The following is a 23,493-nucleotide window of genomic DNA, read 5'->3' on the forward strand; positions in this document are numbered from 1 at the left end:
AAAAACAAAACAAAGAAAACAGAAGCAGAGTCACAGATACAGAGAACAAACTAGTGGTTGCCTTAGGGAAGGGTGAAATAGATTAAGGGGATTTGAGGTACAAATTACCAGTTGTAAAATAAATAAGTCACAAGGATGTAATGTGCTACACAGAGATTACAGTCAATAATGTTGTAATGGTGGGTGATACATAAAAATATTAAAATACTATGTTTTACACCTGTAACTAATATTATAAGTGAACTATACTTCGATTATAATTATACTTCAGTTATACTTGATGAGGACCTGAAGTTCAGGTTGATGAGCCAGTGCTCCACTCTGCCATCATTTGCTGTCCCACATTGTCAGCTTGTGGCCCTCGTGCCTAGGGGTGGCTCTAACTTTCTGTGCCTTTACTTTTACCTAGTTCAAAGCCCATGAACACCATTCCCAGCACTCAGTGAATGAGACAGGGCAGAGATGGTTGCTACACCGGAACTTAGGTGCACAGGGGTTTAGAGACTTGCCTCAGGTCACCAAGAATGGGGACAAGAAGCCAGGTTTTGTGATACTCAGTTTAGTACTCCTACCACCTTATCTGATATCCTTAGGAGCAGGCTTCACTGAAATGGACTACAGGGTTTTTTTTCTGATTTTTTAAAATTGAAGTATTGTTGATTTACAATGTTGTGTTCATTACTACTGTATAGATTCCTAATTAGTTAGCAAAACCCTGGGGGTGATTGCTTAGACCCATTACGGTAAATAAACCTAGTTACTTAGGGAAGAATTTAATGTTTTCCAGAAGATACAGACATTGTTTGAGTTCAAAGTACTTCCATTTTCTGTTCAGTTTCACAATATATTCTGGGAAAACAAAGTAGGTCTTTACCCAGATATAAAGGGGCATATTCAGGCTCTATTTGCTTAGTGAAATCCATTTTCCAAAACTTTCAGCAGTTCTGTACATGATACAGTGAAAGAGTCATGAATTAAGGAATCAAGTGCACTTGGATTTGAATCTGGAGGCTACCATTCACTCAGCTCTGTGATCCTAGGCACTTCTCTTAATTTCTCAGAGCCTCAGGTGGCTAATCTATAAAAATTGAGATGATAAAAAGCACCTTCATGGCTGGTGATGGTCAGGGCCTTTCTGCACAGCTCAGGAGATGCCCTTCGTATTAGATTAATATAAAAGCATAGTGCTCACTGAAGTTGTGCATCACAGTGCCCCTGGTGTATGATGAAATTAAATCAAATAACCTCATGTGCTTAATGCATTTTTGTTTTCATTTCCTTAATTAGTCATACCTGCTACCTTACCAGGAGTTCCCATCTTCTACTGCGAGGTGTGTCAGTTTCCTGCCACTTGCTAGTACTCATGCAGAACTCCATAAACCTGAATGTTGTATCGTGAAGCTAACCCTTGGCTTTCTTCTCATGCAGGAGGCTAGCACCAGAGCCCTTTGAGAGATGCATCACAAACCTATGACACTGTCTATGGAGAGAGGTCTCTTTTTGGCAATTTTAAAAGAAGGCTGAGCCTTTTTAGGGAGTTTGGTTTTTTTGTGATGGAGACCTGTCAGCCTGCTCTGCCTTTTTTCTTTTAGTTTTTCAAGCACGTATGCCTTCCTTGAACAAACAGTGTAAGGCCCTAGGAACCAAATGTGTAAGATGTGGTTCCCAACCTCAAGAAGCTCAGAGAGCAGTCAGGGAGTTAGACCAAGACAACAGGAAACTAAGATTCATGGAGTACAAAGGAGTGGTGGGCGAGTCCATAAAGTGCTCACTGCTCAGAGAGGAAGATAGGAGTGTCTGAGGACTACTTGCTACATTTCAAGCCCAAACTGAGGGTGATTTATTTTGTTTTTTATTTTATTTTATTTTATTTTATTTTATTTTATTTTATTTTATTTTATTTTATTTTATTTTACTTTATTTTATTGTTTTGAATTGCTGAAGGTTGCAGACCTGGTGGGAGATAGACCTGGGCTGGAATTCGATTCTCATCCCTCTAAAGCCTTTGCTCAGCCTGTCATTACTTTTAGATGCTCTTCACGTACTTTTCGGCCTCGTCTCACTTTTTTTTAGGCCTATGTTCCTGCTCAGAACCACATGGCTTCCTTGAACTCGTCTTCCATTATGATTCACACCAACTTGAAGAAAAAATTCAGCTGCTGTGTGCTGGTCTTTCTCCTGTTTGCAATCATCTGTGTGTGGAAGGAAAAGAAGAAAGGGAGTTACTATGAGTCCCTTAAACTGCAAACCAAGGAATTCCAAGTGTTGAGTCTAGAGAAACTGGCCATGCAGTCTAGTTCCCAAACCGTGTCTTCAAGCGGCACCCACAACCCTCAGAGGGGCAGCCAGACCGTCGGCAGCCCCAAGGCCAAGCCACAGGCTACCTTCCAGGTGTGGAACAAGAACAGCTCCACCAGACACCTTATCCCCAGGCTGCAAAAGATCTGGAAGAATTATCTGAGCATGAACAAGTACCAAGTATCCTACACGGGGCCAGGGCCAGGTGTAAAGTTCAGTAAAGAGGCCCTCCTTTGCCACCTTCGGGACCATGTGAACGTTTCAATGGTAGAGGCCACAGATTTTCCCTTCAACACCTCTGAATGGGAGGGTTATCTGCCTAAGGAGAACATTAGAGCCAAGGCTGGACCGTGGGGCAGATGTGCTGTCGTCTCATCAGCAGGATCTCTGAAGTCCTCCCAACTGGGTCGAGAAATAGGTGGGTCCTGGGGTGTTGAGACTGATATCTGAGCAGCCAGTGCTCACTCATTTGGAGCATCTGGGCATGTGGAGAGGATTGGAGACTAGCAGTCCCAGTATGGCTCTGTAGAATGGCGGAGTGGGCCCAGATCAATGTTTTTCAACTGTCCTGCGTGAATCAGAGGAGGCACGGGGCAGTGGAGAGGATGGGGATCCAGTCTTCTAGCATCTTTATGAATTAGAATAGCTTTGTTTTGATCTGTCTTAAATATTGGTGTTCTACAGAAGATTTTGTTTGAAAAGAAAGTTCCACTGCTGCCAGTAAGCTAAACACTACATTGACATTAAAAAATGTATAAAGCATAAATATCTGCAGGTCCTGAAATTCTGTAATTTACTGATTAATTAGCGACTAATTGTCTCTTTTGGCCTCAACTACCTGGGTAATTTTTAGTTTTTCTCTTTGAAAAGAATTAATTGGGGACTCTGGACCAACTAAAATCATGTGCAAAAATATGTGCTGATTAGGTGTGTATAATGCATGTATTAAATCAGTCTGCATTTTTCCAAAGAAAGAGTCCATAGCTTTCAGTTTTATCACAGAGGGGTTTGTTACCCCCAGAAAGGTTAAAAATCACTGGTCAGAATATATCAATTTGCTTTTCTTGAAATTCTTCGTAGTTAATAAAGAGAGATAAATTAGGGATAAATTAGGAGTTTGGAATTAACATATACACACTACTATATATAAAATAGATAACCAACAAGGACCTACTATATAGCATAGGGAACTATACTCAATATTTTGTAATAACCTATAAAGGGAAAGAATCTGAAAAAGAATATATATATATATGTATATATATATGACTGAATCACTGTGCTGTACACCTGTACATTTACAACATTGTAAATCAAGTATACTTCAATAAAAACAGAAATATTAAAAAGAAAAGCCAGGAAGTTCATCCAGGTTTGTAAACACATGTATAACACAGAGCTATGGATTTGCTTAAAGCTCCTTAGTTCCCTTATTTTGCAAGAATGTGTTTTCCATGATTGTGAAATGAATCAAGCTAAAGAAAGCAAAGCACAGGAAGCCTAGCTCTTCTGTCAGGCTCTGGAAGGTACTGGAGCAGGTGAGGTCATATGTCTCCTTTTTTATTTCCTTCATATGACTGCCAGGAAAAATGGTCTGAAACCAAGCACAGGCCCTCAAAAGAAGAAAAGTAGACCCAAATTGGATTCTCTAGAGCAGAAAGAAGTGGTGAGATCATATTTTATACCTCCCCAAATAGGCAGCACTTTGGAATAAAAGCTGCCAAGATAACCAGCTCCACCCCAACTTTTGCTTTTGCTTTTTTGGTTTCTTTTGGACTTTGTTTTCTAGAAACTAAATGTAATTGGTTTTCGTTCGCCTATAAAGCAACTAAATTTCTTTCTTTCTTCCCTAATTTTTCTCTTTAATGGTAATTGTTTAGAATATTCCAGGTGTTAGCTGATCCTCTTCTTCAAGTCATCACAGTCTGCCTGGCTGGAGTTGTGCTGAAGTTTCAGGCAGAGCCTAATACTTCCATGAATTGGAACTACAGTCTTTATTTTTATGCACTCCATAAAATGTTTCAGTGATTTAACTAAACATTAATTAAAATAATCTTTTTCTATAGACTGCAGTTATAAATTCAAATATGTATTTCCATGGAAGGACTTTGATCCTGAGATCTAACAAAAACTGCCTGCTAGGCTTCAAATGTTCTGCCTTTTAAAGGGTGTTACCTTTGGGTATTTAGTCTAATAAATATTTTAAGGAATTCATTCATGTATTCTTTTATTCAGCCATGAGTTCATCAACAATACCAAATAGGAACTTAGTCTACAAAGAGGAAAGGGCAAGGAAGGGAACTTTGTTAAAGGCCTCTGAGCTTGCCAGGCCCACAGCCTTCCTACTACACCTGGAATTTGTCCAGCTTAGGTCCAGCTGTTGAACATATCAGATGGTTGCAAATTGTTTGCTCTTATAAAGAGTACTAGCGAGGTTTTTGTGAAGATAACTTAAGTGACTACTGCTGCCCTCCAAAGGGAGTGGGGGTAGAAGACCAAAGTAAGATATGTTTTATGGCTTTTTTTTTTTTTTTTGGGTCCATTACAAAATTGTTTACCAGAGGGACTGTAAAAACGTGTTGTGTCTCTGGCAGTCCCACAAGCTGGCCAGTGGTGGGCATGGTCATTTTCAATTGCTTTTGATATGTATACATGTAAAGGATGTTAGATTTGTCTGAATATTCATTTCAAGCAATAGCACATTTTAAAAATATTATGACTCATGGGAGTACCATGTATCGTGCACCTGCTGTGTGCGTAACAAGCCTCGCTCTTTCAATCCTCCCAGAAATCCCACAAAGTAGGTACAATTATTGCTCCCATTTCACTGATAAGCTAAGTGTCAACACTCAGAGAGGTTATACAGCTGGTCAATAGTAGACTGGGACTTGAAACTGGGGTGTTTGGCTCCAAGTCCCCTCACACTTAGCCTAATCTCTGCTCTTGTGCCTCATGGTGCTTGTAGCTTCATAATAATGAATGAATCCCTTGTCAGATTAAAATAATCCCTTGATATTCTTCCCAGCTTGCTCTCCTAGGAGAGAGAAGAGCATTCTGAGTTGAGGCAAAAGGGAGAAGCAGAGGCTGCATGGAAAAAAGTGCAGAGTGTGTATAAGCATCACAGTTAATCCTGTTTGGCTGGGAGGTCGGGCCCCACAGGGTGAAGAGGGCTGAGGAATGAGGTCAGAAAGGTAGGCAGGGATCAGTTCTCAGAGAATGCTGATGGTCATAATAAGGACTTTGGATTTTGTTCTTTAAGCCCCGTAGAGTCCTAGACTTTTTTTTTTTTTTTAGCTCTTTATTGGAATATAATTGCTTTACACTCTTGTACCAGCTTTTGAGGGACACCAAAGTGAATCAGCTGTATTTATACATATATCCCCATATCCCCTCCCTCCCGCAACTCCCTCCCACTCTCCCTGTCCTGGCCCTCTAAGGCATCACCCATCACCAAGTTGATCTCCCTTTGTTATACAGCAACTTCCCACTAGCTATCTATTTTACAGTTGGTAATGTGTATATGTCTATGCTACTCTCTCATCCCAGCTTCCCCTTCGCCCCCCGCCCCCCTAACCCCATGTCCTCCAGTCTAAATGCCCATCAACAGATGAATGGATAAAGAAGATGTGGCATATATATATACAATGGAATATTAGCCAAAAAAAGGAATGAAATGGAGCTATATGTAATGAGGTGGGTAGACCTAGAGTCTGTCATACAGAGTGAAGTAAGCCAGAAAGAGAAAAACAAATACTGTATGCTAACTCATATATACAGAATCTAAAAGAAAAAAAAAAATGGTACTGATGAACCCAGTGACAGGGCAAGAATAAGGTTGCAGATGCAGAGAAAGGCCCAGAAGATTTTTGAGCAAGCGAGTGATGGGATCGTGTGTGTTTTGCAGAGATTTCTCATTTCTCAGAGTCCCCTTCTCTATGGGGAGTGCTAGATAGTCTCTCTGCTGTTAGGGACTCTTGTCACATCCAAGGGAGACGTGCCAGGCCTGTTGAGCAGCGATAGTGGTGGTGGGAAGAAATGGCTTGACATGAGAGGCATCATGAGGTAGAAGAGACAGAACTTGGTTCTAACTAGAAATGACCTTGAGTGAGAGGCAGGAGCCAGGGTCTCTGGCCTGGGAGCATGCTTCTGGAGAAAGAGAGGTTTCATCGTGGATGTGCTGAGTGTGAAGTGTTTGTGGATTTCCCTGCATAGATATCTAGGCAGTTGGGTATTTTCTTCCAGGAAAGTGTCACAGTGGGAGATCAGATTTAGCAGTCGTTTGTATCAAGGTGGTAGCTGTAGTCTCCAGGAAAGAGGACTGATGAGAAAACCCAGAAAAAAAAGTTTACATTTAAAGGACAAGGAAAGAACATATTCAAGGAAAATAAAAAATCAGAAGGGCCAGTGAGAAGGGCTAGAAGAGTTGGCAGGTACCATATGAAGGAAGGCAAGGGGGGATGGAAATTGGGCATATTTGGGGGCAGGTGAAACTCTTGGGAAGATACCTTGGATTGAGTAACTCAGAGAGCATGATTGTTTATATCGGGGTCAGCCAACTGTTCCTATAAAGAGCCAGGTAGTAAATATTTTTGGTTTTGAGAACATACAGTGTCTCTTACAATGACTGTGCTATTTTAGTGCAAAATCAACCATAGACAGTAATAAATGAATGTACCTGGCTATGTTACAATAAAACTTTATTTATAAAAATGAGACAGGCAAGAGTTGGCCTGTGGGCTATAGTGTGCCAGCCCTGATCTGTATCATATCTAGTCTTCCTAACCAGAATCAGAATGTAGTCTTCCGTACGTGGTTATATGATTCATTGAGCTAACTGGAAAATATAAAAAATGTTTGGTCCAAATAGTGATAAAATTTCTTTCACCACAATTTCTAGCTGCTTAGAGTTATTTTACCTGGACACAGGAGATTCTGATGTTTTTATGAATATACTAACAAGCTGATTCTGTTGAATTTTCTAGGCACGCAGTTATATCACATGCATATCGTGGTACATTTATTTCTTCCTTTTCTAATTTGCGTCCTTTTCTGCTCTTTAATTTGAAGTTAAAGAGAAGCAGGGTCCCCTATTTTCTACAGCCTTCCCCCTTCAAGGCTTGTTTTCTGGGATCCCAGTAGCTGTGGAATTTTCCTAGTGATTTCCTGGAGACCTGTTTGAGGTTGAAAGTTTTTTAGTTTTCAATAGCAATAGTAAGTTTGGCAAACAAGGATTCGATGCCTTTTTTATGAGTTCAAATTTAGAGGGTCTGTTTTAAAGTTTTCTTCTTTGATTGATTTTTTAAAACCTCTTAAACTAAAATCCAAACTTCATACCTGGCCTCCACAGCCTGTGAGATCTGCTTCCTGCCAGCCTCTTTCACTGCGTCTTTTATTGTTTGCTTTCCCTTACTCACTTGTCCCCAGCCACGTCCTTACCCTCCTTGGGGTCTTAACACTGCTGTGTCCTCTGGCTGGATTTACTTTCCTGGGCTCTTCTCATGCCCTGTGGGTCTCAGCTCAGAGGCAGTCCCTGAGTAATCCCTCTATCTAAAGGAGATTCCCTTGGGGTCTCTGTTACACAGCTCAGTTTGTGTCATAGTATTTATTTTTATTTTTATTTTCTTATTGACGTGTAGTTGATTTACAATGTTTCAGGTGTACAGCAAAGTGATTCAGTTATACGTGTGTGTATATGTGTGTATATATATTCTTTTTCAGATTCTTTTCCATGATAGGTTATTATTTTGTGCCATAGTTTTAATCACAATCTGTAATTATCTTGAATATAGGTCATTGTGCCTATTGCTGTCTCTGTGCTTGCAGCAGATTTTGAGGTCTCTAAGGGCAAGGACCTTGATTTCTTGCTCACAACCATTGTCTCCAGCACATACAACTGTGCCTGGCAGAGAGTAGGTGCTTAATCAGTATTTATGGAAGGAATAAAAACATTCTCCTTTCTCGTGGTCAACACCAAGGACCTATCCCGAGCCTCCTGTGCTAGGTGTTCTCCATCTGCCCCTCCAAATCCACTCTCCACCCTTTCCTACCACTCTGTGCCCTGGTAAACAGAAATTTGGACTGTGTCGTCTGGGTGTCCTTGCCTTTTATTTGGGACTGGACAGTAGAAGCATTGGTACAAAACTGAGAAGAAGAAGGAAGAGTCAGGCCAAGGTATCTGTCCTCCTTCTCCCCTGCTCTGTCCTTGTAGAGTAACCACAGGCTGCTTCGCTCCCTTGACTGGAAGTTTCAGCCCCTTTCAGGCAGCCTTCTCTGTCTTGGAGTCCTTTTCTCTCCCCTTTTCCCTCCAGGCCTGGAAGTCAGAGGCAGGGAGGAAAGCGAGGCTGGGGTAATGGTTCCCTTCGCAGTTCCCACCGGGGGGCTTCCTCAGCAGGGGTCTCTGCTGCTCCTGCTGCCTTAGGTGTAGGGGTGGGATTGGTTCCCTGCTGTGGCCAACTCCAGGGTATGGTCCCGTTCCTTGTCAATCTCTACCTTGTTAAACTCGACCTACATCTTTGTAAATAATCCTTTTATTCAACTCTCAATGACTCCATTTGAGCTTGTCATTTTTGTCCACTGGGACTCTCAGGTTAATAATTTTATCGCTTTTTAAAAAATTTATTTATTTATTTATTGGCTGAGTTGGGTCTTCGTTGCTGTGTGATGGCTTTCTCTAGTTGTGCTGAGCAGGGGCTACTCTTCGTTGTGGTGCGTGGGCTTCTCATTGCAGTGGCTTCTCTTGTTGTGGAGCACGGGCTCTAGGGGTATGGGTTTCAGTAGTTGTGGCGTGTGGGCTCAGTAGTTGTGGCACATGGGCTTAGTTGCTCCTCAGCATGTGGGATCTTCCCAGCCCAGGGCTCGAACCCGTGCCCCCTGAATTGGCAAGTGGATTCCTAACCACTGCACCATCAGGGAAGCCCAATTTTATTACTTTTTCAACTATTGAATCTTCTTCATCCATCCTCCTCCTGCTTCTAAATTCCTATTATTCTCATGGCCTGGTCTCCTGAATTTATTCTCCAAATCTCTTACCCTTTTATGAATTTCCATCTCTTTAGGCTTTTGCTCTGTTGCCAGAGATATTTCTTGACCTTAATCTTCTAAACCACTAATTCAGCTCTCAACAATGACTATCTCCTTTAAAGCATCATCTACTGAATTGTTTACTTGGGAAATCTTTTTGTTTTTAATTCTATAAATATTTTTGTAGTACTCTTGAACCTTCTCAACTGCTTTGTTTTTAATTCAAGTTTTCATTTGTTTCTTCCAGTTGCTCTATTTTGCTGGGCATATATTCCATTCATTCCAACAGATCTTGACTGGCACCTGGCTCCCATTAGATCGGTTACTTTCTGATTGCTGAAACACCCTCAATGACTACGGCAGGCCCACAGATGTGAAAGGGGAAGTGGTTCTCTACCTTTGTAGGCTGCGGGTATATAAAATGTCGAGGAGACTCCTCGCTCTCTTGGCTCCCTGTATCCTTGCCCATTCTCCAGAACAAGGAGGGCTCAGCCCATCTGTTAAGCCAGAGACCTGGCGTACACTCTTATGAGATAGTCACCTTCCTATAAATCTCTACAAGTCAAGCTTTTCCCAGGGTCCATTGTTTTCCATTCCTTGTCTGGAAACTCTGACATTATTCTTCAAATTTGGTTCTTACCTAGACCAAAGAGGTGAGGGTGGGGGAGAAAATGCCCTCTGGAGAATCCTCAGAGGAGATACATAAGCAGGGTCCTAAAGGATGAGAGGGCTTTCTCAAGGCTGCAGACACTTCTCACAGCTCTCCTCAGGCCCCCTCAGATGAATAATTCATGCACCTGTGAAATGGGAACATTGACCAAGTGAAGCTTCTGATGAATCAACATTTCTAGTGTGGTTACCCCTGGTCATTTTTGAAAGCGGTGACTCATTCTGATAAAGCTTGTTGCAATCTGAGTTGTGTGAAGACAGACTTCTGGGTCTGTTTGCCTGTCTTGTTATCTGACTATGCACATCTCATGTAACTTTTAAACCATTTTGGTAAAAAATTTTTTTGCTGGGATTAAGGATAGGGTGGTTTTTGTGAATGAGATGTCTAGACTCCTGAGGTTTAGTATATACGTTAGAATTGAAATAAAGAGGGACGCTTTCATCCCTTAATTCTGTGGGTATTTTCCTTTAGATCCTCTTATATTGAGCCAAAATCCACTCCTACCCTTCTTCTCCTGATGCCACCTTTGTGCATGAAAGACCACCCAAAATAAACCCGCATGGAGAGAAATAGAACAACGGTTTGGGCTGACCTCCAAATCTTGTGCAGATTTCCATGGTGAACTGAAGCTTATTTGATCAACAAAGCTTGAGATGAGCTCTCATAGGATCACAGAGGCTCAGGGCTAGGATGGATCTTAGAAGTCATCAGTTCCCTCCCCCATCAGAATGGTCATTGCCAGGCAGAGAATCTTTTCCAAGTCTTCCAAACCCTGCTTGAATAGCTACAAGGACAGAGAACCAGAGCTGGGGGGTGAGTAGATTTTTAAAAAGATGGTCTATTTGATCTTGGCTGGATTTAAAACCTTGTTTCTGACAAAGAGTTTTTTTTTTTTTAAATAGAAAATATGGGGTTTAGTTTATCTCTATGACCTCTTGTTCCATCTCTGCCAGCACCCAGGTTTGTGACCCTTTCTGGGCTTGGCTTCCTAAATGGAACACTTCAGGAGCTGTCTTGGATGCCACAGTGAATCGCTCTCATTCGCTGTGCACTGCAAGCTTTTCAGAGTGCCATGGGGGTACTTTGCACTTGTGGATTAGACCAAGCTTATAGTAGCATTTTCATTTTTCTGACAAGGACAGAAGTATGATCTGCTGGTAATACCAGGAGAATCTGGTTTGCTCCTTCGGGAGCTAGAATGGTGATTCCACTCTGAGTAGTGTACTGGCCCTGTCCACTTTGCTCCTGTGCCCAGACATGCTGGCATCGTTGAATGGATGTCAGGAACACCACCATGTGGACCTCTTTAGCCTTCGCAGTGGTTGGGCAGACAGGTGGTCATCTCTGCCTGTGAACTTTACCTGATTGCAACATACAAATATGATCATTGTCCCCTGTGTACCAGGATGGGTAAAGATTAGGAAGTATTATTCTCTCGCCCCTTCCCTTCCTCCTGCCCTCTCTCCCTCCGGACCTCTCTCTCTGCATATTGCCAATGCTCACACCACCATCACTGCTGATGTGTTCTGTTTTCTTGTGGTTTATAGATGATCATGATGCAGTCCTGAGGTTTAATGGAGCGCCCACAGCCAACTTCCAACAAGATGTGGGCACGAAAACCACCATTCGCCTGATAAACTCGCAGGTAAAATTTATTTCTTCTGTGCAGAAATATAGTGAGAGAAGTTTCCTTTCCCAAACGTGGACGGTGCTGAGTAGAGTGAAGTGGTCAGTACAGAGACTCTGCAGTTAGCCTGCCTGCCATCAAAACCCAGCTGTGCCTCTCGTTTGCTAAAAGATCATGCCTAAGTTACTTATGCCTCTGTTTACTCATCTGTAAAGTGGGGAGAATAAGAGTACCTCCCTCACAGGGCTGTTGTGAGGAATACGTGAGAAAGCTCATGGGCCGTGAAGTAGAATGTATTTACCAGGAGCACATCAAAGCCTCTGGCTTAATTAAGTCCCTCGCCCTTCCTGAGTCCCGGGTCCTCATGGAGAAGAAGACAGTGATTCCATGATCCAGCCTGGTGCTTGGTCATGGGAAGGCCCCTGTGGCATTAGTCTGTGTTAACGGAAGTGCCCAGTGTCCAGAGAAAGCCGAGTTCTGCTGTCCCTGTGGCTGCAGGTCACATTAGAGTGTTGCCTGAGGGACAGCAGAGCAGAGTATCCAGGGAGAGAGAGGAGTGTCGTGAAAAGTAAATGAAGCAATGAATGTGGGTGTGGTTTCTATGCTTAAAACGTTACCCGCGTATTATAAGACAGCATCACTGTGTGATTATGTGTAATACAGCATTGCACTCCAGGTATGACCTCATGAATTCCCCTAGACAATTCATTTCCTGAAGTGTTCCCAGGTAGCATATGCTGATTTCTCAGTACTGTTGGGAACTTGAGAAGTGCTCTTGCCACAAAATTCTGTTAATAGATTGAATTAGTGGGAAAAAACTGGATTGCACATGTAACAAAAATAGCATGAAAGTGCTGGAACCCGTCCACCTCACTCCCAACCACCAATGTTTGCTTTTTTTCTAAGTATATGTGTAAGCCTTGGGTGTTTTTATGTCAGTGTTTAGATTCTGCACACTTTCCTAGGGCTCGTGGGCATGGAGTGGGCCCTGGACGGGACCCTGAGTGCCCTTTAAGCACCGTCCCAGCAGAATATGCATTTCTCCTCCCCTCTGCCAGGCCTCCACGTCCCCGTTTCTCTCAGCGATTTCTTTCACTGCCTCCCCAGCTGGGCAGAAGCTGCTTCCTGCCTTCCAGTTGAGGCCCACAGTCCTAGGACCCTTTCTCTGATGGGACTTCATGACTTTGCAAGAGACGACTATCTTGTTTTCTATTCTTCTGATACTTTTATTATTATTGGATGATGATGATGACGGCCTCACTTTCTGCCACTGGAACATCCTCCCGTGGCCTCCATGTGCTTCTAACACCTGTTTCTGTTCAACCTTATATTTGAGGTTTTTACATTACTTTTATGATAAACTATAAGAGGGCAGGTTAAAAGAAATAGATTGGTCAGCAAGAGACCCTCTGGAGCAAGTGGCACTTGAGCTAGCCTTTGAAAGATGGGCAGAATCTAGAGAAACAGTAGCAGGGAGGCATCCAAAGAGTGGGATTGGCAGGCAGAGATGCACAGGAGATGAGGGGGCATGCCAGCAGGCCTGGTGGGGTGGGGTCTCGATTTGTGTTGCATCAGAGAGGGGGACGAGGCTGGACTTGCCTGGCTGTTCAGACTCTGGCAGGTGTAGAAAATCAGGCAGAGGGGGTGGGATGAGCTTTCCCTTCTTTCTCCTGTCCTTTCTTATGCCCCGGTCACAGAAACCTGGAGCTGGAGGGCTCCCCAGGGAGTCTAATGCCTAACCTCTACGTCTGTGTAAGACGTTACCTAAACATCCAGGAGAAAGGTTTGGGTACCCTTTCTTCCTAACACAAACATGAACGCTGCTGAGTAGAGTACAGCAGTCAGTAGAGACTGTGCAGTTTGCCTGCCTGCCTGCCTGCCGTCCAAACCAGCTCTGCCCCTCAGGAGCTAAACGATCATGCCTAAGTTCCTTTTGCCTCTGTACAGAGGGGAGAATAATAGTACCTCCTCACAGGGTTGTTGCGAGGAGTACGTGAGAAGATCCACACAAAGCACTTGGTGGCTGGCACTTACGTGTAAATGTTATCTCCTCTGATGTTTACGTGTGCAGAACTGAGGTGGGTGTGGAGGGTACCTTGGTGGGTGAAACAGACTCACTTTGTTCTGTTCCTTACAGATACAATCCAATAGTCATACAAACAAATGTAAAGTTACAACAGACAACTACATAGGAGAGGGTCAAGGTGCTACCAGAACCCATAAAGGGGAATTTTCCCTAGACAGGGAAGTCAGGAATAACAAGGAGGTGATTCTTTGCTGTGCAGAAGGAGTAAGAGAAGAGGGGACGGGGCAGTGCTGTGGGTGAGGCCATGTGTGGAAGGGAGCAGGGGAGCACCAGGACCCAGGAGGAGGTGAGAGTTGAGGGCTGGGAGGTGTAGAGAGGGACAGCCTGAGCGTAGGAAGGAGCCCAGGCCACGGTGCTTGTTTTCTGCTCTGAGGCATGGCCAGACTTGCATTTTGTAGACACCCCTGGCTTCCATCTGATCGGTGCCGTGGGTGCAGTGGATGGAGAGACACACTTAGGAGGCTCTTGCAATCTAGAGATGCTGGACTAGAGATGCTGGTGGTTGCATGAGAGTGGAAATGAAGGCAACTATGAGAAAAGAAGGGATTTGAGAGCTATTTGGTGTGTGCAGTCTGCAGGCTCTAGTGTGGGGTTGGGTGTGAGAAGTGAAGGAAGGAGGGGCCACAGGTGCTCCTGGGGTTTCTGGCTTGTGTAACTGGCAGCTAGTCACTGAGACTGGAAGGAGTACTTGGAAATGTTTGGGGTTGTGAGGGGCAGGGTCAGAGAGGAGGGAAGAGATGAGAAATGTGGTTCTGGATATGGTTGATCTGAGCTGCCTTCTACGTGTCTGTGAGGAGAGGTCAAGTAGGCAGTTGTACAGATGGGACTGGAGTTCAGTGGAAATGTCTGGGCCACAGATAAGTATCTGTGAATCATCTTTATCTATGTGGCAATGAAACATTAGGACCAAATGAGAGCACTAGAGGGAGTGCAGGGAGAGGAAAAGTCCACGCAGGGGCTTTTGGGTGACGGGAGCAGCAAGAAAGAGGTCAGATGCTGCTGAGAGGCCAATGTAGATGACGATCGAAAAGCATTGTTCTTTCCTTAGCAACATGGAGGCCACCGCTGGCCTCAGCAACAGCTGTTGGGAAGAGTGATGAAGCCGAAGCCAGACTGGAGTCTGCGGGGGGCAGGGGGTGGGAGGCAAATACGGAGAGTACTTTCAAGAAGGCTGGCTCCGAGGGCAGAGAGAAATAGGGCAATAGCTGTAGAGAGCTGAGGGTTCCAGGGCCACTTTTTATTCTTTTCACTTTTTAGATTGGAGCAAACTATGTTCAAAAGTCAATGGGAAGACAGTCACCAAAGGACAAATACTTTATAATCCCATTTATATGAGGCCCCTGGAGTAGTCAAACTCATTGAGACAGGAAGTAGAATGGTGATTGCCAGGGCCTGGGGGGAAAGAGGAATTGTTGTTTCATGGATATAGAGTTTCAGTTTGGGAAGATGAAAAAACTCTAGAGATGGATGGTGGTGATGGTTGTACAACAGTGTGAATGTACCTAATGTCACTGAGCTGTACACTCAAAAATGGTTAAAAGAGTGTATTTTATGTTTTATATATATATATTCTCTCTCCCTCTTTCTCACACACACACACAAAGTCAGTGAGGAGAAAATCAGTTGATAGAGAAATTGAACACACTGAAAAGAGGCGATAATTAAGTCAGTGGTGGGGAGTAGTGGATCCGAAGCCTAGTGGAGGATTAGCCCCAGCAGGAGTAGGTCAGAAGGGAGAAAGGATGGAGGGCAGGTAGTAGCTGGAGGCAGTCTGTAATAGAAGGATGAAGGAGCTTCTGTTTTCTCTGCAAAGTAGGATACAGAGAAAAGGAGGCTTTTGTAGGGAGGTGAGGGGGAGAAAGGTTTTAGCTGAGCCAAGAAGGTTTGAAATTGTCATTGGGGAAGGAGTAAACCACAGGAGTGCCGCAGGGTCTCCAGGCCACGCTGGCCGCTTCGAGGTTGGGGAGCGTGGATTCAGAAAGAAACCCAGCTCTGTTTGCTCGGGGCGGGGGGGCAGGGAGGTGTGTGATCTGCAGATCCATAGGCAGCTGCAAGCTGGAGAGGGAGCACAGAGGAGCCTGAAGATTCTCCAGGATTCCGCAGGCTACCCCCTTCTCAGGCATGTCTTCTAAGTGTTTAGTGAGGAACTAAACCTCAGTCCTCAAAGATTCTGAAACTTTTAATTTCTAGCAATTTATCTCCTGGGTTTATATCCAAAGAAAGCAAAAACAATGCTGCGAAAAGATACCTGCACCCCGGGTATCACGTCAGTTCATTGTAGCACTATGTGCAGTAGCCAAGACAAGGAAACAACCTAAGTGTCCATCGACAGAGGAATGGATAAAGAAGACGTGGTACATATATACCATGGAATACTACTCCGCCATCAAGAGAATGGACTTTTGCCATTTGCAACAACATGGATGGACTTGGAGGGCGTTATGCTAAGTGAAATAAGTCAGACAGAGGAAGACAAATACTGTATATTTTCACTTATATGTGATATCTAAAAAACACACTAGGGACTATAACAAAAAAGAAACAGACTCACAGATACAGAGAACAAACTAGTGGTTACCAGTGGGGAGGGGCAAGATAGGGGCAGGGGATTAACAGGTAGAAACTACTAGGTACAAAAGACAAAGCTACACGGATACATTGTACAGCACAGGAAATATAGCTATGATTATATAATAACTTTAAATGGAGTATCAACTTTAAACAGTCACTATGTTGTGACTGAAATGTATATAATATTGGACACCAACTATACCTCAATAAAAGAAGATAAATAAAGCCAGGGTAAGGATGCCTGGGAATTGAGACAGACCTTGATCAAATTTCTCCCTCAGCACTTCCTATGTGAGTGACTTGAGCAAGTTACTTTATGAGCTTCTGTTTGTCAAAGGAGGTAAGAAAATGCAGGGTCTTTGTAGGATCCAGTGAGATTTCTGAGCGCGGAGCTTGTCACTGAGAGGCCCATGTGCTGCAGCAAGGGCTCTGGGAAGGGTGGCCGTGGTCACTGGTGCAGCGTGAAGGCCTGCCTGTGCCCACTGGGCAGTCGCCGTGCCCTTGCATGTCCCATGCAGGTGGGCCTTCTGGCTCTCAGCCGGCACGTCAGCCAGCTGGAGGCCTCTTCAGCGGTGCCCAGCAGAAGGGAGGAAGTTAAAGGCTAATTTTCAGGAGGAAGTAAGCTCATCCCTCTCATACAGACAGGGTCTATTTTATTCATATGAGGAGGAAACCAGGCAGACATTATACCCCGTTCAGGGAAAAGCTCAACACAGCACACAATTTGAGTAAAGGAACGAAACTGGGGGCAAGAGGAGGAGGGAATTTAACTGAAACTCCACTGGGCAAGATTGGATAGGCGTGTCTGCGCTTCGCTGCAACTTACAAGGAGCTGCAGAACAGCTCCCGTGGGATCTGAACCTGCTGGAGGGGCAGGGCATGCTGCCAACAAGGCGTGGTTTGCCGCTGAAGCACAGCATTTCTTCCTGCACGTCGGGTGGCTGTGCTCCCTCTGCCGGGGCTGGAAGGGGCCTGGCCCACCTCCCAGGGCGCCGTATCCTCACTCAAGAAAGCCTTTCCCAGCCCCCTCGGGCACGCAGACCCTCCTTCCTCCCCTGTAAGTGACACTAAACGCTGGGGCTGCTCCTTTAACACCGGTCACGGGCAGCGGGGTGACCTTGCCTTGTGACACTGACGTGTGACTGACGCCCTTCTATTATCGCCTTTTCTCATCTTGGTATCCTAGGAAGCTGGCAGTCTGTCTGCTCTATTTTCGGTTATCCCAGCTGTTTTGTGTCTGTTTCTGAGCAAACCAAGTCCCCACCATTGCACACAGATAGCACCTGCCACCCCAGAGTTCCTGGGGGGATAGCTGTGGGTTTGGTAAATTGTGCCTTTGAGCAGCTCATTCCCTTCCCAGAGGGAGAGCTCCCCCAGACGGCAGCTGGGCCCGGGTTGGTGTGTTCAGCTCCCAGGCTCCTCACATGCAGAGGACAGCCTTTTGTGCATCTGGCCTGTGACAACGCTGTGGAAAACAAAGAAGTGGTTTCTTATTGATGGCTTTTTACAGAGAACGGTGTCATACCGTGAAGTTTCAGCAGATCTGTGCGGGCATGTGTGTGCCAGGTGTTGTTACGAGAGTCAACAGGAAAACCATATATAGCTAAATGTGGGTCTTTAAATAAATTCAGTTGCAATTCTAAGTGTAAAGGTTTTGTGAGACTCAGCTGAGCTCCTGCCGGGCCCGGTGGCTACCTTAGAAGCTTTTGTACAGTTTGGGGAGGAGAAAACCTGCACCGTGTGCATCGTGGTACGTGTGCTGACTGGACTTCACCCAGGGCATTCCCAGATCACTTAATGGGGCTTATCTTGTGCTGTTAGCTGGTGTCCCTAACTAAATATTTCTGTTGTCTAAGGGCCATACCTGTCTTATCATATTTGATCTTCATGACAACTCTGTGAAGTGTGGTCACCAAACACCATTTCACACGAGGACACTAAGGCTCAAAGACTTGAAGTGAGTCGCTCAGGGTAGGGCAGAAACTAAGCAACAGAGGTGGGCTTGGATCTAGGTTTGTTTGCTGGTGGTACTTTAACTCCCCTGAGCTTTCTTTAAGCTTTTCTAGGTCGCCGATATTTTCCAGAAAGGGAGAAGGAGCTCAACGTAATGATATTGGACTCAGGGTGACTTCTTACTCCAAACCTGTGGGTCATAAGTGGTTTTCAACGTGTCAGAGCTGCCCTTGGTCTCTTTTCCTTGTGAGCCCATCCATCTGGTGTGCAGCCAGCTACCCAGGTTCCATTCAGTCAATCGAATAAGCTCCCACAAGACCCTGTCTAGTATGGGGGAAGAGCAGGAGAATGCAATGCTCTCCTCCTCGTAAGGGCTTCCATTTGGTTGAAGAGAAAAAGACACACACACCCCCTTCCCTGCAACAGACACACACACACAGAGCCAGTAAAGGTGCAGTGCAGAAGCAGGATATATTCTTTCTCCATGTGTCTGACTATTTTAGGTACCTCATATAAGTGGAATCATGCAGTATTTGTCCTTCTGTGTCTGGTGTATTTCACTTAGTATAATGTCCTCCAGTTCTTCCATATTGTCCTATTTGGTAGGATTTCCTTCTTTTTTGATGCTGAGTAACATTCTGTAGAAACAGATTGTTGAATGGTGGTTTCCAGGGGCTGGGGTGAGGGGCAGATGGGAAGTCGCTATTCCATGAGTATTAAGTTTCAATTGTGCAGGATGAGTAAGTTCTTCAAGATCTGCCGTACATGGTGCCTATAGGTAACAATACTGTATTTTGCACTTAAAAATTTGTTAAGATGGTAGATCTCATGTTAAGTGTTCTTACTGCAATGAAAAAAAGTAGGATGTACTCCACTTTGGGGCTGGTACCCCTGGCCTGGAAGTTTAGACCAGGCAAATCTTTGGCATGAAGTTCTTTCTGTGAGGACATTACTGAATCTAGAAGGGAACTTTCAAAACCTATATTTAGTTTGTGGAAAAGAGCTGTTTTTAAAATAACCTCCTGTCTGACCTCATACTCCATTTTAGCTCAGTCACCACCCACAACCAGTGCTTACATCAGAATCTCACTCAACCTTAAAATGTCTACACTTTGAGGTTATTTGCTAGGAATTTTTGCATCTGTGTTCATGAGGGATATAGGTTTGTAACTTTCCTTTCTTGTAATGTCTGTCTGTATTGTTGATATCAGAGTAATGCTGTCATTGTAAAGTGAGTTAGGAATTGTTCCTCTAAAATTTTTTGGAAGGGTTTATGTAGAATTGATATTACTTTTTTTTTTTTTGGTATTACTTTTTTCTTAAATGTTTGGTAGAGTTCACCGATAAAGTCATCTTGGCTTAGAATTTATCTTGTGGGAAGGTTTTTAGCTAGATATTCAATTTCTTTAATAGATACAGGGTTATTCGTGTTACTTGTTTCTTCTTGACTTCTTGAGCTTTGGTAGTTTATATCTTTCAAGTAATTTGCTCATTTTTTCTAAGTTACTGACTTTGTTAGCATAAAGTTGTTCACAATATTCCCTCATTATCTTTCTAGTATTTGTGGAATCAGATGTGATGTCCTAGGTGACATGACATCCTTTAAGGAGATTCAAATGGTATTGGAAATCCCAGAGATGAAAAGAACTGTGGAGATCAACTAGCCATTCGTCCATTCCAGAATGAATTACTGATCATCTGCTCCATGCCAGAGCTAGAACTCAGCCACCGACAACAGCAAAACAGAAACAGACATGCTCTCTGCCCTCATGAAGCCCAGGGTCTTGCTTGCTTGTTTCATTTTACAAATGAGATAACTGAGGCAAGGGAAGAATGATCTCTTGGTGATTCAGTGACCATCAGAACTGCCTCCTTGGTTTCAAAGGGGGTGGGGCATTGCCTTGACTTTCGTAGGCCAGATGGCAGCTGCCCAGGGCCTTGAGGGAGTGACTCCTGCCCAGCAGAGCCATGCAGGTGGGACTGATGCCCCATCACGTCCATAAGGAGCATCAAACCAAAGAGGATTATTCTCAGATCTTAAGATCTAATGGTATTTACTTTGCTAGGCTTGGACTTTCTTGGAACCTGTCACTTGTTTCTTCCTTGTAATTTCTCCCTTTTGGAATGAGAATCTCTATCCAATGCCTGTTCCACCACTGTATTTAGGAAGCACATAATTTATCCAGTTTCACAGGTTCACAGCAGGAGAAGAGTTTTACTTCACCTTGAGTCATTTTGCTGTTTTCTGGTTTAGATAATAAAGACTTTGGACTTCAGCCTTTAGAGTTGATGCTGGAATGAGTTAAAACTTTTGGGGGTGTTGGGGTGGAATTAATGTATTTTGCATGTGAGAAGGATATGATTTTGGGGGATCCAGGGACAGAATGTTATGGACTGAATGTTTCTCCCCCAAATTCATATGTTGAAGTCCTAACATCCAATGTGATGATATTTGGAGATGGGGCATATGGGAAATAACTAGATATAGAAGAGGTCTCGAGGGAGGGGCTTCTATGATGGGATTGGTGTCCTTATAAAAAAAAGGGAGAGAGACTAGAACTTGCTCTCTCTTTACCATGTGAGGACACAGGGAGAAGGCAGTCATCTGCAAGTCAGGAAGTGGGCCCTCACCTGGGAAGTGAATCTGCTGGTACCTTGACCTTGGACATCCCAGCCTCTAAAGCTATGAGAAATAAATGTCTGTTGTTTAAGGCACCCAGTCTGTGATATTTTGTTATAGTAGCCTGAACTGACTGAGATAATACTTTAATGTGTATTTCCTAAGAATAAGAATATTGTCTTATGTAAGCAAAATATAGTTATCAACTTCATACATTTACATTGATACCATACTTTAATTTGGCTGCACTGCAGTTTTGTTAATCGACCCAATAATGTCTTTTATGGCGTATTTTTTTCTTCTAGTACAAGATCCAGGTTAGTATTAGGTGTTGCATCTAGTTGTTATGCCTCTTTAGTCTCCTTAAACCTAGAATAAATCCTTTGCCTTTTAAGACACTGACATTTTGGAAGAATAATGTCCTTCTTTAAATTTTTTTTTTTAATTTAGGGTTTATCTGATGCTTTCTCAATATTAAATTCAGTTTCTGCATTCCTGGCTGAAACCACACAAATGACTTTGTGTCCTCCTAAGAGCATCACATCAGGAGGCATCCAGTGTCCATCTGCCTTTCAGCTGGTTTTAGTGTTGATCACCTAGATATGATGTTGCCTGATTTGGCCACTGTATAACTACATTCTCCCCTGCCGTCTGTGAGTGAACACTTTAATACTGTGCCGTTATTCTGCTCCCCATTAAAATTTCCTATGTTTAACATTCATTGATCACTTTTGCCTGAGCCCATCTTTACTATGATGGTAGAAAAATGATGGTCTTCTAACTTCAGCTCTCCCTTCTCCATGTCATCCAGCTGGCACTCAGAGTTCTATTATAAGCAAGAAGCCTCCCTTCTCCTCCATTTTATTTCCTTCCTCCCTTCCTGCCTTCTTTCCTCCCTCCCTTTCTTCCTTCTTTCTTTTCTTTCTGTATTTGTTACTGGTAAGAATGCATAGATACCTATATTTTCAATGGTTTATAATTCATTACTGTTCTGAACTACTTAGGTGTTCAGTTTGTCCCAGATGTGGCCAGTGGGAGTTCCTGCAAGCTGGCTCTTGTTTCCCCATGACATGTATACCCTCATCATTTTTGAAAATACGTCTATACCTTCTGGCATAACAAGATGTTCCAGTTCATTTTGTAACTGTTGGATTTTTAATATTTCATCTTTATTAATTTTATTCTGAATGGACACACAAAGTGTTCTGGATCAGAGACAGATTTCTTATTTAAATACCTGAGAGTAAATAATAAGTGCATTAGTCTTTCTCTGCCGAAGTTCTTATTCCTAGGGCAATGCAATAAGAGCCAGGCCAGTTAGCCTAGCCAGGTGCCCTACAAGCAAGGGACAAAAAAATAAGTGATTTTTTTCTCCTGCTTAGAAAAGGCAGGAGGTAGCTATCCTCTTCTCCTCCTGAAAAGAATCCCCTTCTCACTCTAGCCCTTTGGAATATAAATAAACTTACCTAGAGCCGTCCCTAAGTTCCTGGGCTCTTTCTTCCTGCTCCACTCTTCCTGGTCTCTTAGAATATTTCTGGATCAACCTAGAGATACAGTCTGAGCTATAACCATTTAGCTTCTTGGGGACATAAGAGAAGTTTTATTATGTTTTTGAGTCAGAGAAGAGCAATTAACTAGACAAATTGCTACAGATTTTATTCTCATGGTTTATAAAGAGTCTCAGGAGTCTGGAGCTTTTTTGCAGGAGTGCTGAGAGACCCTGGGAAGTTTGATTTCCCCATACTATCCTACTGTAGTTCTGGGATATGCTGTTTTCCCCCAAGGAGCCCTGGTTCCTTTAAGTGAAAAATCGTATTAGAAACCAAAATCTAGGCATTAGATATGTTCATGACTAACAAGTTTATCTTTGCTTCTTGGTCTTTTCAGCAGGTAGAGGAAATATATGCACGTGCGCACAGTACACATACATGTGTATTCATTCATTTACATATATGCATACCTGTGTGTATATGTACGCCTCTACATAGACATGTGCATATACCTGCAAAGAGGCCTATTTTAGAAATGATAGACTCAAATTGATACCTCAGTCTTTCCACATAAACGTATTCCTTGCCTTTCCCATTCTGTATTTGTAGCCCTCTCTTCTTTCACAGTGAGAGTCCTTCTTCTAACAACATCAGCACACTGATTTATTTGCTCATATCTATAATACATCTGAAATAATTTGAAAATTGTTTTGTGTATCTCTGCGTAAAACAAACCTATTAAAGTTTAGGATTTGTTTGCAATTCTTTCACACGCTGCCCAAGACTGCGGGTATGTGGCCAAATAATGAGCTAACCCTAAGTAAGCTACCTCGGTTAGTTCTTCTGTTTCTCTTCACTTCGATTATGAGTTCATTTGAAATTCAATTGTATTCCTTTTGTTTCAATTATAGGTTTTTCTTTTCCTTCCTTTAAAAAAATATGCAGAATATTAACATGCTCCCAAAATTCAAAACTCTCCAAAAATGTATACTCAGAAAAGCGTTACTCCCTCCTGAATTCCTTCTACCCTGTTTCACTACCACCCTTTGTAGGTAACTGACCTATGTTGTATGATTTATACATTTGTGTTTCTATTTGTAAAGACAAATAGATGTATAAATGTTTTTTTTTAAATACTGATCTTTTAAAAAAATTTTA

At 43.3% G+C, this 23,493-nt stretch overlaps 1 protein-coding gene across 5 annotated transcripts in view; it reads left to right on the forward strand.

The window, feature by feature from the left end:
• Positions 1 to 23,493, forward strand: part of ST6GAL1 (ST6 beta-galactoside alpha-2,6-sialyltransferase 1) — a 133,565-nt gene that overhangs the window by 97,977 nt on the left and 12,095 nt on the right. For all 5 annotated transcript variants that reach the window (XM_057739039.1, XM_057739038.1, XM_057739037.1 and 2 more), the window contains 2 exons: positions 2,074 to 2,716; positions 11,536 to 11,633. In XM_057739039.1, coding sequence (XP_057595022.1) covers positions 2,098 to 2,716; positions 11,536 to 11,633 — 717 coding nt within the window. In that variant the 5' untranslated portion in view covers positions 2,074 to 2,097. The remainder of the gene's footprint in view (positions 1 to 2,073; positions 2,717 to 11,535; positions 11,634 to 23,493) is intronic.

The sequence above is a fragment of the Hippopotamus amphibius genome, chromosome 6 (assembly GCF_030028045.1).
Source record: "Hippopotamus amphibius kiboko isolate mHipAmp2 chromosome 6, mHipAmp2.hap2, whole genome shotgun sequence".
Lineage (NCBI taxonomy): Eukaryota > Metazoa > Chordata > Mammalia > Artiodactyla > Hippopotamidae > Hippopotamus > Hippopotamus amphibius.